Here is a 13,045-nt window from a genome sequence, read left to right as displayed (position 1 = left end):
AAGCTGATTCAGAATGGGCAGCTGTTACTATTCACATACGGTTAACATATTAAAAAAGGTAATAAGAGAGTAATGCATAAATGGCATATTTATAAAAAAACTTTATGTATTCTAAACATTTAACTCATTGGTATTGTTTGTAACGTCTTATAACTTATAAACCGATTACATAAAACTAATTTGATTATTAATTACTAAATGACATGACTACTTGTATAGTTTTCATACATACATGTTAGTAAAAATATGTGTTACCAACTAAATGGTTCAAGTGTAACTAAGAGGTGTGTAAATGTTTACAGTAAAGTTTTTACAATAAGTATAAAGTAAAAAATGTAAACTCTTAACTTTACTTGAATGATGATACTTTTTTTCATTATTTTGATTTTTTTTTTATATTAAAAGTAAAGTGATCCGGCCAAATTAGGAACCAGTTTGGCAATTGCCAATTTGCCATTGTTAAGGGGAGAGGTGTAGTTGATAAATTGGCTAAATTGGCAAAATTAAACAAATAAGGAGATGCCAAGTGTAGTAGCCAAAAACTTGTCAATACTAGCCGAAATCTTGCCAATTTTGTGGGTATAGTGCTAAAACTTGCCAATTTACCAAAATTTAAAAAAAAAAAACGCTCCCAACGTTCACTTGCCTATGCCCAACGTTCAATTGCATCGACCAAAACTAGTCGATGGAACTAGCCAAACTTGCCGATTAAACTTGCCGAGCCAGATGCTATAGTATAGTCGATTTGCCGATTTTTGCCGATAGTTTTTGCCGATGAAACAAGCCGACTACACCTCTCCCCCTTAAGTTGGCCACCGCACCAATTGCACTACCTAGTCCTTTCACCGTCAAACTTTACAATTTGTGTAATACCGTTGGACCCTTGGAGCATCAATAATGCAAGATTTATAGACAAATCCATGGTGACGTTGATGAGTTTAATTGAGTGGGAGTTCAAAGCAAAAAGTGGCCATTATTTGGAAAGTTCATATGAAATAATCAAGATGAAGTCCATGCCGATGGATTTATGAGTGAGAAGTTCAAGTTGGGTTCATTAGTATCTTTAGCCAATTATATTCCATCGTATTGTTATTAGGGTATATATGTTATAACTCAATATTATGTAGTGATCGATAATAAATCAAATGGGGTTTATTAATGGACTTTATAATTTTATAGAAGTAAAATGATAAGTTTAAAATAATGACCTCACGTTTTATGAAAAACGACAAGACATGATGTGTCAATGTTATAGACTTGTAAAAGTTTGAAGTATAATGAATATTGCTCTTGATTTCCGAAGCCTAGTACACATTCTTTTTTTCAAGCTTCTTAAACATTTTAACAAGTAGTAGTGTTAAACGATAATTCTTTATGTCAAAACGAATGTATATTTTTATGTTTAACGCAGGGAGTAAGAAAACAATCTAGTGTGTTTATTAATTATTTTTATCATATGGTTTGGGTACACATGATAGTTAGCCATTATGGTGGAAGTTAAGGATATAAATTGCGGGTAATTACCTCTCTATATGATTATCAACTTGCATAATTTTCAAATTAATTGAGTTATAAACGTTAGTACATGTATCATTGGCAAGCGAAATCAAAGACAATGTTATCTTAGTCAAAATTGATATTCTAACAGTGACAAAAGCAATTACTGGTTTTGTTAAATATATTAATATTGTGTACAAACGCATTATTAATCATGAAAATACACTAGTATTTTTCAAAGATACGTAGATAAAAATAAAATAAAATAAAATAAAGAAGAAGTGAAAAGAACCTTTAAAAGGTGAAGCCGTGGCCAAGAAAACTGAAATATGAATAAGGGAATGCTAACTTTGACATAAGGGTGAGAAAAACCGAACCGGAAAATCAAAAACCGAAAAAAATTGATAAAACGAAATCGAAAAAACCGAAAACTGAACGAAATCCATTGGTTTGGTTTTTGTTTTCCAAAAACCGAACGGATCGGTTCGGTTTTCGGTTTAATATGTCAAAAAACTGATCAAAAACCGAACCGAATCGAACCCATTATATTTTAATTTATTTTATATTTATCTCATATTACATTTATATTTATTACTTATAATTTGTAAATATGTTAATATATTTAAACTTTTTGTCTTTTAAGTGTACAAATCTATATAAATTATATGTTTTAGATGAAAACGTACAATAAAATCAATTCGTTGTATAAAAGTTATATCAATTAACACCTAAAAAGTATAATTAGTTACTAAAAAGCATATCTATATTTTAGTTTCTATATCATAGTTTTTTTTTAACAATTGAAAATTAAATATATAACATCATAAACAAAAAAGTAAATTAAAATAAAAAACGAACAAAAACCGAAACCGATCCAAACCGAACAAAAAAACCGAAATAACCGAACCGAACAAAAACCGATTCCAACGGTTTTGATTTTTTTAAAGACGAATTGATCGGTTCAGAGGTTTATTTTAGCCAAAAACCGATTCAAACCGATCTATACTCACCCTTAGTAGTTTGACAAAAGCCGCGCGTGAACAATGTTGTCTTTCTTTTCTTTTCTTTTCTTTTCAATTTGGGTTCTTAATGGGTTTGTTGCCACGAGCTTCACATGATATATGCATTTTAATTTTTGAAGCTACTGCTTTTATTAGACTTGAAGGTTATAGTGGCTTGAAGTTCAAATATTCAACGTTACGTCATGATGAAAGATAATATGAGTAAGGTTAGATATATATAGTCAATTAGTGTATCTCTACCAGTACGTCAACGATGTATTGATTACAAGTTACAATAGATAAGAATAAGAGTACGTTAACAATCTTCTTTATTTTTTTCACATTAAAAAAAAACACTAATCAACCTATTATCGCCAATCCAGTTACCGGAGCAACATGAGCAACGAAATCTTTCAAAACTTGTCTCTATGAACACAAACACTTTCAAAATTTATTGTATATAGTTTAATAATACAAAATAAAAAGTAAAGTATAAAATATATCATTAACAAGAACATGACAGTAATCCATCAATTTATAAATTGATACTTGTTAAATTTGAGATTTGAGGTGTACGAGAATTAAAGACATGAAGTTTTTTCAATATGGATTATAAAAACTACTATACTAGCACATTACTCGTACAATGCGGCGGTAGTCGTGACTCGTGACGGTGATGATGTGATAATGGGGACAATTGTTGGTGGTAGATGAAGTGTCGAGTGGTTTAGATAACTGTGTAAAAGGTTAATGGAGATATTTTAAATAATAAAATATTGATAGTGTAATTTAATCATTAATGTTAAAAGGTAATGTGGGTTAAAATATTTTAAGGGTGCTAAGTGAAATATTACATATTTTTTAACATTTCCAAAAAAATATATATATTATTTTGTTATAATATAGTATAAAAGCATAGATAATTGTAGGTGATTATATTAAAATTTTAATAAGGCTGACTTAAGATTACCTTTATCAGTGAACTTGACAGGTGGATCGAATAATATAAAATTAATAAAACAAGAAAATGCCAAAAGTCATCCTCACGATCTGGTTCTCATTCCAATTGAAGATCGTTACATTTTTCTCGCCACATGGCAAGTTTTCACTAGATAATATTTATTATATAAGTATTCAAGCCCGTCCGATGGATAGATAATTTCAATATATATATATACTAATATACTAATATATATATATCAATAGCAAATATCAAAATAATAAATAACAAAACATGAACAAAATAAATTTAAAATAATAAATTTGTTTGTAACAGAAGAATAAGTCATGATCAAATATAATATAATCTTACATATTATTAAATTGGACGACATTATCAAATTTGTATTGACAAACCAATGTACGACATTCATAAGTATTAATTTATAATACGTTATAACGTTTACTTATAAGCTAATATTTATCTTTAGTCATGTTGTCGATATTGATATCTATATGTGTAACCTATATTTATTTATAAGGAAAACAATGTCAAAATTACATTGAATACATATATTGTATTTTCATTTTTTGAAATATCTTTTTGTAGACAATATTTTATATGTTGAAATTTTTTATTAATTAAATGATTAAAATCTTCTCAAGTTGATGGCTAAAAATAAATATAAATCAAGTATTCAGTGCTGAAAAATATAAATTATTGATGGAAAATAAAAAAATATAAATTAATGAAACTTTATCTACAAATATTAATATAAAATCTAGATTAATTAAGAGAGAGTATTAGATCTAAAAAAATATTTTAAAGGTGTGAATTGTACCCTTAACCTCCTATTTTAGTTATATTATAAATTTTTATTACATATAATTAGTTTCATCCTTTGTTAGTTTTTCATTAATATCTAACATTTTATAAAATTTTTTTATATAAATATAAAATGATGGTATTTTACATTTTTCTTTTACGTACATTTTGACATAAATTTTATTAAAAATGAAATTATATTTCAAGAATGTAGTTTTAAGATTTTACGGATTTTGTGTTTTATTTTTGTTATTTTTAATACAAGATTATTGTAAATACTCTTTATTTATTTAAAATAAATAGTTTTTTTTAATATGATAAAAACAATTTTAAATTGTATTAATATAATAAAATAAATAGTTTCGATTTGATTGTGAATGTGAGTGAAAATTGAGCAGGGTTGGGTTGTATACATCACAATCACATTACATCAATAATTTTCAATCCTCATCGGCGCGACCGCCACCACCACCAATCTCCGCTGCCACCATCGCCGCTCGCCACCACCACCCGTCACCGTCACCGCCATTACATCACCACCATCGCCACCACCATTTATCACTGCTGCAACGAGCGCTCTAGTTTCTAGATAAGAATAAAACTTTTATCATATTAAAAAAGTTGAATACTTAATTTTTATTTAAGTAATAGTTTTTTTTTTTAATAAATAGTTTTTTTTAAAGAAAATGCTAAATGAAACCCTTAAGGCTTTACTTAACGTGCATAAAAAGGCTGGACGTTTCCATATCAAATGTTCACCTCCTGATTTTTATGATAATTATACAACTATTTAATACACCTTAACGAAAATCTTTAGAATTTCATCTAGTAAAACCCATCTTTTTTTAATATGTAAGTATTGTGACTATTTGTGGTAAAAGTTGACTTGTAATTTTGTAAACCATGAACTACCAACAAAACCTTAAATTGTTCATTTAATACGCTCTTAAAAAAAATAAGTATCTTGTAATGTAATAAACTTTGGATGAATGTCTATAGTAGGAAATAACTAAAGTTGTGTGTATTACATGTAAACAATTTTAAAAAATGTTTATTGTATGTAAGAAAACATATATAACAACCATATAGAGATGTTACTTGTCTGATTTTAATTGGTTGAATACATTATTTTCGAGTTCAATAGATACAACTTTAGTATTTACACATTCGTTAAAAAGTTTGTTACATAAACTTATCCCAAAAAAAAAAAAAGAACAACCCCCACTTCACCAGCATTTACACCCCTGACACAAAAAACTTACTTTAATTCATTCAATCAAAGCAAAATCATATTCAACCTGCATTTCAATTCAATGGCATCATCTCTTCAAATTCATTATACCTTTCTCACATCATCAATTTCACCCATTCTCACCAAAACCCAACTTCATCTAAACTCTTCATTCAATCTACACTCTAACTTCACCTTCAATAATTTCAAGAATTTGATATCTTCTGCAAATCCAAATGTGTTTGTTCCTGGCACAACCTCCAAAACTACATCGTTTTCACAGGTTTTTTCATCTGGGTATTTTTTTAATTTTTGTGGGTTTATGTTATCTTTGACTAAAATGTTTCAAAGTTTGTATCTTTATTAGTGGGTTTTGTATTTACTTTGATTTAAAGTTTTAATATATATTGGCGGTTTGTGTTTCTTTGTTTATGGTGAGTTTTATGTTTTCTTGGATTAATTTGTGTAAAAGTTTGAATTTTGATTGGTGGGGTTTGTTTGTTGTAGTTGATTGAATCATTGATTGAAAGAAAGAATTTGACAGAAGAAGAGGCTGAAGAAAGTCTTGATTATTTGTTGAATGATGCAAATGAATCTTTGATTAGTGCTTTTCTTGTTCTTTTGAGAGCCAAAGGCGAAACTTACGAAGAAGTAAGTATTTACCCCAATGCTATATATTCATTTTGACAAGCTTTATTGGTGCTAGTTTTTGTTATTTTTTTCATATCATTAAATTTAGTACTTTTTGGTAGTTCCTGATTTATGGTTTTTGTTTCGATCAATAAATCTATTGTTTGGCCTTAAAAAGGTGAAAATTCAACTTGTAGCGCATTTTTGTATTAAGGGCATCCACAATGATACATGCTTATGAAATGGTATATAAAGTAAGTTTTCTTAGTTTGATGTCTATTTGATTTGTAAGGCTAACCACCACGTAGGTGGCCTAGTGGTCAGGTGTCCTGATAGGTTTGTACCTCCCTAGGTAAAACATTAGGGAATGGGTTCGGAAACGGTCCTTGTTTGGCCGTGTAATTCTAAGTCAAAGACTCTCCCTTCCATAGTAACCTTAACAGCGAAAATCTCATTTGTTACCCGTTTTATTTTTATATGATTTGTAGAAAGTAAAGTAAATTTACAATTTGAAAAAAGTTTGTAATTGATGACATGCCATGTCAATGACCTATAAAAAGGTGCATCATTGGAGATGCTCCAAGTGATTATAACCTCTTGTGTTATTACATTTATTTTTATACTTTAGATCCCTAAGTGCATATATTAGCATGCCTGACCCACATTTCAAAATGCAGCAGTTTTGATTAACATTGTGAAATGCTTTTTGGTAGTTTGGTTGATTGGAATTTTGGAATCATATATGAGCAGGTGGTAGGACTGGCAAGAGCTATGATCAAACATTGTAAAAAGGTAGAAGGGTTAGGTGATGCTGTAGACATAGTTGGAACCGGCGGTGATGGTGCAAATACAGTAAATATCTCAACTGGATCATCTATATTAGCAGCCGCTTGTGGAGCAAAAGTTGCTAAGGTATATTTGTTTTCCAACTTTAGCTTCTTTTGTAACTAGTCAATTTCTATTCAGGTTGGAACCGGCTGGGTAATCACTTTTTTTTGGGATGAAGTTTCATATATATTTTTATCAATATTTAATGTGTTAATTCGAAAGATGTACATACTAGGACTAAAAAACAGCTCCAAGCAGGTAAGATAGGTCCGAAAAAGATAAGTGAAGTTAACAAGTGAACAATGAGAAAAGGAAATGTGAAACTAAAACGCAACCATCTATAACATATACTGTAAATCTTTAAATAAAAGTCCCTTAACAGCTTGTATGCTTATTTGATAATAAACTTTCGTTGAGTCCATTTGCTCCAGTCCTCCTTTTGCCATTTTTTAATATGACCTGTTTGAGATGGAAACATAACCCAAATTGGCCTGTTCATAAGTAATTTGGTTAAGTTACGAGTTGTCACCTCTATGCAGTATTTTTGGTGTATCTTGAGGTTATTCTTGAAAGATTATAATGATCCAAATTATGTAATGCCAGCAAGGAAATAGGTCAAGCTCATCAGCCTGTGGAAGTGCAGATGTTTTAGAAGAATTAGGTGTGGCGATTGAGTTAGACCCTGAGGTTTGTTGATTTCATAATTTTGGTTGGATAATGCTTTACGAGTTGCTATGCCATTTAACATTTTTTCATAGAATGACATTGAAATATATTTCCTTTGTTATCTCATTGTGGGTATTAGCAGGCTCTTTCTCGATGCCCAGAAAACTAAGCCAACTATTCAATTGAAGTAAAACTGTGATCAGGTTTTTAAACCATGGTACTTGATCTTTTATTCCAAACAAACCATCATTCTGTTAGAGCAAGAAAGACAAATTATGTATCTAACCGTTGATGGAGTTTTGAAAGCAATCATATAATGGTCATAAATTAGAATCAGAATCTGATAATTAGTTGCTTAAAGCTAAGAATAGTGATGTTCTTTTACAAATATCCCAGTAATCAATTTTTTTACAGCAATATTATATTTGGATCCCTTCTTCAGAATTATGTACTTCTACCCCAAACACGTAAAACTGGCAAACTGACAAGTTTTAATAATCAGTTTACATGCATATTGCATACGCCCTCTTTTAGGATGAAAACAAAATACATTTTACAAAGATTATATTTGACTTTAAATTTATATTTTGGTTATCAATTAGAAATACTTTATTCTCATAGAGTGTGTCGTGTTTGTTCCTTTTTTATTTGTTTATATGTTAACAAAAACGATTTTTGAGAAAAGTAGCTTATTAACCGTGAAACAACTAAAAAAAACTTTCTTGAAACATTAAAAGACCGCTAATATAGATATTGAGAATATACTCCGGGTCTCCGGGATATGTTACAAAACAGATGGAGTACTTTCTAGATTATAAAAGCCTGTACAAATCTCTTACCATTTATGAGGCAAAGGTTACTTTTTTGTTTTGCATTTTATAGAAATGAAGTGTAGTATATGTAGGGAAGTAGTTGTAAATAAGTATAGAAATTCACGTTTATAAAGTAAATATGATTTACTTCCCTGGTAATCTTTGCTCCATTTTGCTATTCATTGGATTAGGGGGTCAAAAGGTGTGTGGAAATGGCAGGAATTGGTTTTATGATGTCTCCAATATACCATCCTGCAATGCAAATTGTTAGACCTGTGAGGAAGCAACTCAAAGTGAAAACTGTATTCAACATTCTCGGTCCTATGTTAAATCCAGCAAGTGTACCTTATGCAGTTGTTGGTGTCTACAAGGAAGACCTAGTTAAGTTTCTCTACCACTACTTTACACAGAGGTGGCAAATGGGTTGAAATGTTTTTAGTTAATTGATGTTCTTAGATATGATTCCGAAACAACTTTATCACTGTAACATCCTCAGTTTTTTCTAAAACGATTTAGGAAATCTTATACATTAAATATACATTTGGCAGCTTGTAACTGGTTTGAACCCTAATCGCTATTTAACCTCTTTCCCTTTTTGCCTTTTTTTTCTTATTTTACCCATTTTAGTAAAAACAAACCTATATTAACCCATATATAACGGAATGCGTCGAAATTGCCACCTCTAGGTTGGTGCCAAAAGAAAATTTTGTTCTGTTATGATTTGGAGCATTCTATCCTTTGTTTACCTATATCATCTTATGTCGCTAAATATATGAATCATGTTATTGAATATAATTTAATGTTGCATAGGTTCATAAAATGGCAAAAGCACTTCAACGGTTTGGCATGAAAAGAGCACTTGTTGTCCACTCTGAAGGCTTAGATGAAATGAGCCCTCTTGGTAAGATATTGTTTGTGTTATACACTTATACCTTTATATATATATATATATATATATATATATAGTGAAAAGTTATTTTGAGAACCTTTTTTTTGCGAGAACCTTTGAGAACTTTTCAAATCAAGCCCAACCGATGATTATTCCTTACATGAAAATTGTTTTTTGATTGTTTTCTGAATAACTTATGTGTAATTTTGAAGTTTATAATTGTGTGGAGGCATGGATTATCATCCGTTATACAATTATGTGGAGATTTGGATTCTTGATCACATGTGCACGAATATTGCTATGATTACATGTGATCGATTTAACCATTATGTTTGACACCTTTTTCTAAATATCTACTAATATGTATTTATAAATGACAAAAAAAACCCTCTGAAGTTATTTAAAGGATTTGGGAAAGAGACATCGTAGGTTCCCAGAATTAGCCACCTCTGTTTGGCACTGGAGTGTTGCTTCAACTATTTGTTGCAATCTGGAGTATTCTGTATATTACAATTTCAAACTTATGTTGCTTGCTAAAAACAAATACCTTGTACAATGTCTTGAAAGGTCAATCAATCTTTTGTGTTTTTTTAGAGCCATATCTTCATCTTCTACACTTCATCCAATTTCAGGGCCGGGGCTAGTCATTGATGTTACACAAAGTTCAATTCAGAAGTTCTCATTTGATCCATGTAAGCTTTCAAATATTTACTTGAGATCTTTTGTTAATATTAATTTGTGTGCTATAAGTGTTGAGACTGTGAACCTACAAAACGGGTACCATGCACTCTGCATGGAAGTACAATATAACGATAAATATGTATCATATATCATCATGTCTTAACCGCATCCACTCAATGCCAATTGGTATTGTGTTGGAATTTAGAACCAAATCAACAGTATATAGTCATGCAATATTTAGGACTTGTCATGCCTTCTTATTATTCCTCTCATGTTTAACTAACTTAATGTTTTTGTCTGACAGTGGATTTTGGGATGCCACGATGCACTGTAGATGACTTGCGTGGTGGTGATTCTAAATATAATGCAGAAATCTTAAGACGTGTATTAGCAGGAGAAAAAGGATCTATTGCTGATGCATTTGTAAGTCTTTTGGTTGCCCAAATTCAAACTTTACACATGTTTGTGCTCATGTGATAATAGTTCGAAATTTAACCAGAGTTAGCAATACCTCTGTTGTGCGTCAATCCAACTAGAGGTGACAAATTGGACAGGTTGGATACAGGTCTAACTAATAAAAATGAGTAACTTTTGTTACGAGTTGATACAGGCTGACTTGAGACACTGTTTGGTCAAAACTATTTTTAAACTAGTATAAGTATATAACTAATGAGTGTCATATAGCAGTATTATTTCCTTGAGGAGGTTATACGCATTGGAAATACACTTGGCAGAATTTGGTTCTGTTCGACGGTTTGATCTGTTTTCTGTTGCCAGATTTCAACCATCTATCATTAAGTGAAATCTGTTTGTTTTCGTCCTACCATCTCTGAGAAAGCAACATTTGACTTTCGACCTATCTGCTAACAAGAATTTGTTTCTAGGCTCTCAATGCGGCAGCAGCCTTGTTGGTCAGCGGATGTGTAAATAGCCTGGGAGACGGGGTGGCGGTGGCCCGTGAAACGTTAGAATCTGGAACGGCAATCAAAACTCTTGATTCATGGATAGATATCTCCAACAACTCCATGGTAAGTCATATCCGCTGTTTAAAGTTGGTATATTTTCTATGTGGCAAGATGAGCTTGTTGGGCTGTGAAATGGGACGGGTATAGCTGACCTGACACAAATGTAATAATATCATACAAATAGTTGGTCAAAAATCTCTACATATACTATATATCAATAAGTTTTTTTTTGTTATTTGAGTAAAATGATCCAGGAATTTATGATAACAAGACACTTTAGGTTGTGTAAAACTAGTTTATCACTGTATATTTCTTCTACTTGACATCAGAGGCGGTGTCGGAAAAATCTCAAAGGGGGCAAAGTTTAAAGCAGGCAAAATGTTAAAAACCTACAATTTAATTTTAAAAATCCACGAAAAATATAAAATACATGACAAAATCTAAATTTTGAGGGGGACATTGTCCCTCTTTGTCCCCCATTTGGTACCGCCCTTGCTTGTCATGATTGACCCGTTAGAGATGAAACATAACCCAAAATGACCCAATAAATAAATGATTGAAATTGACACATGTATAATTCTGCATTGTTTTAAATTTGGTGATGCATTGACGCTTGATGCATTTTTGCAGAATATTAAAGTGTTAGCTTGAGTTTCAGATCATGCAATATTGTTCAAAGCGACGAATTGTTGTAGATTTATTTGCAGGAGGTTTGGCAAAAGAAAACCCGAATCAGTTTTTTAACTTTCTTTTTTAGATCAGTTATAGGGTTTATGGCATGGTTTAAGCACATGCATGGGTATATCCTTATCATAATATCATACGAAGATCATAGAAAATTTTGTGTATTTATTTCATTTGTTGTCTCTTTAATGATATCGACGAAGTGACGAACTAGTGAGGTATCAAAGGGGGGAAACATGCAAAAGAATAATAAGAATAATAATAACATTACAATTTAATTCATCTCTTCTATTGTCGCCTTTTAACTTTATAGTGATTTAGTTTTTTATATATGTATAAATATTTTTCTAAGTTGTCTAAAGATGTGTAAATAACAATGTAGATAAATAATCCATCGTTTTTTTAATAACTTATAGTACAGATTTTAGGAAAAATAGATTCTTTTGTATGAGGTAAAGTAAAACATTGATGTTGGAAAACACTATGGTAAATGTAATGTAACACCCAATTGTCTTGTTTATAGTATAAACTGACTCAACACGTAAAAGTCGAAACTATAATAATATTACACACTCGTATACTAATACGTACAAATATAACATTATTAGACCCCTCCTTATAAGGTCGTCGGACGCACAACGGACGCAAGACCGGCATTCGACGTTAGTTGCACAACGACGTCTAGCTGCGGTGTTGGAGGGTTTGGGCCAAGAAAAGACGCAACGTCCGATGGTTGGTGGGGGTCCTTTGTGACCGTTTAATGCATAAACTAAAAAATAAATAAATGCCAACATTATTGTTGATATAGTAAGGGCATCGGGACAAGTGTAGCTTTAATTTGACAGTAAAACAAGCTTTGAAAAACACAACTGTTGAGTGTTGATATATTAAGGGCGTTCGGAGTAGTCATCGGCTTACCCAATTTATGACTTCATATCGGCGTTAACACCGACGCCACCCTTTAATTTATGCTCGAGCGGATTGGAGAGTGGGGTTACAACCCGTTGGTGATAATGGAGAGAGAAAAAGGGGATGAGCTGTTGGAGGGGGATGCCTTGATTTATGACCATTCAAACTATAAAAAAAACATTGAAAAAGACAACAATAATGAAGAGAAGGAAGAAGACGTATAATGTTTATCTCTTATTTTATTTTTCAACTTAGGCCCTTAAGTATTCCAAACTTTTCAAACAATTATGCATGTTTTAATAGTTACAGTTTTGTTTTTAACCTGATTTCATAAAATAGTCACAAAATTGGAAGTAAAATATATTATTTTGCAATGTATTTTTCGTGTTTTAGTTTGTAAGGTAATATTATATTTATAGTTAAAAGTTATGCTAAAGAAAAATGAAAAAAACAATAAATTTGAGAGGGTTGAAAATTTTATGGAATG

At 30.9% G+C, this 13,045-nt stretch overlaps 1 protein-coding gene across 1 annotated transcript; it reads left to right on the top strand.

Moving 5' to 3' along the window:
* Positions 1–5,496: 5,496 nt before the first annotated feature.
* LOC122606986 (anthranilate phosphoribosyltransferase, chloroplastic-like) lies at positions 5,497–11,931 on the top strand. Its single transcript, XM_043779899.1, has 10 exons — positions 5,497–5,777; positions 6,002–6,145; positions 6,875–7,036; positions 7,556–7,639; positions 8,622–8,810; positions 9,241–9,331; positions 9,952–10,011; positions 10,305–10,423; positions 10,885–11,028; positions 11,596–11,931. The coding sequence occupies exons 1-10, from the start codon at positions 5,577–5,579 to the stop codon at positions 11,614–11,616; spliced, it is 1,215 nt and encodes a 404-aa protein (XP_043635834.1). The 5' UTR covers positions 5,497–5,576; the 3' UTR covers positions 11,617–11,931.
* The last annotated feature ends 1,114 nt before the right edge of the window (positions 11,932–13,045 follow it).

This window comes from Erigeron canadensis, chromosome 7 (genome assembly GCF_010389155.1).
Source record: "Erigeron canadensis isolate Cc75 chromosome 7, C_canadensis_v1, whole genome shotgun sequence".
In the NCBI taxonomy this organism is placed as follows: Eukaryota; Viridiplantae; Streptophyta; class Magnoliopsida; order Asterales; family Asteraceae; genus Erigeron; species Erigeron canadensis.
The sequence above is the reverse complement of the archived record's forward strand: the minus strand, read 5'-3'. Positions and strand labels throughout refer to the sequence as shown.

Bases quoted from the DNA above. Each gene is read 5' to 3' on its own strand.
- LOC122606986 (XM_043779899.1), top strand. From the start codon at position 5,577: ATGGCATCATCTCTTCAAATTCATTATACCTTTCTCACATCATCAATT. The intron at 5,778-6,001 runs GTTTTTTCATCT...TGTTTGTTGTAG, and splicing joins AAACTACATCGTTTTCACAG to TTGATTGAATCATTGATTGA. The intron at 11,029-11,595 runs GTAAGTCATATC...GCATTTTTGCAG, and splicing joins ATATCTCCAACAACTCCATG to AATATTAAAGTGTTAGCTTG.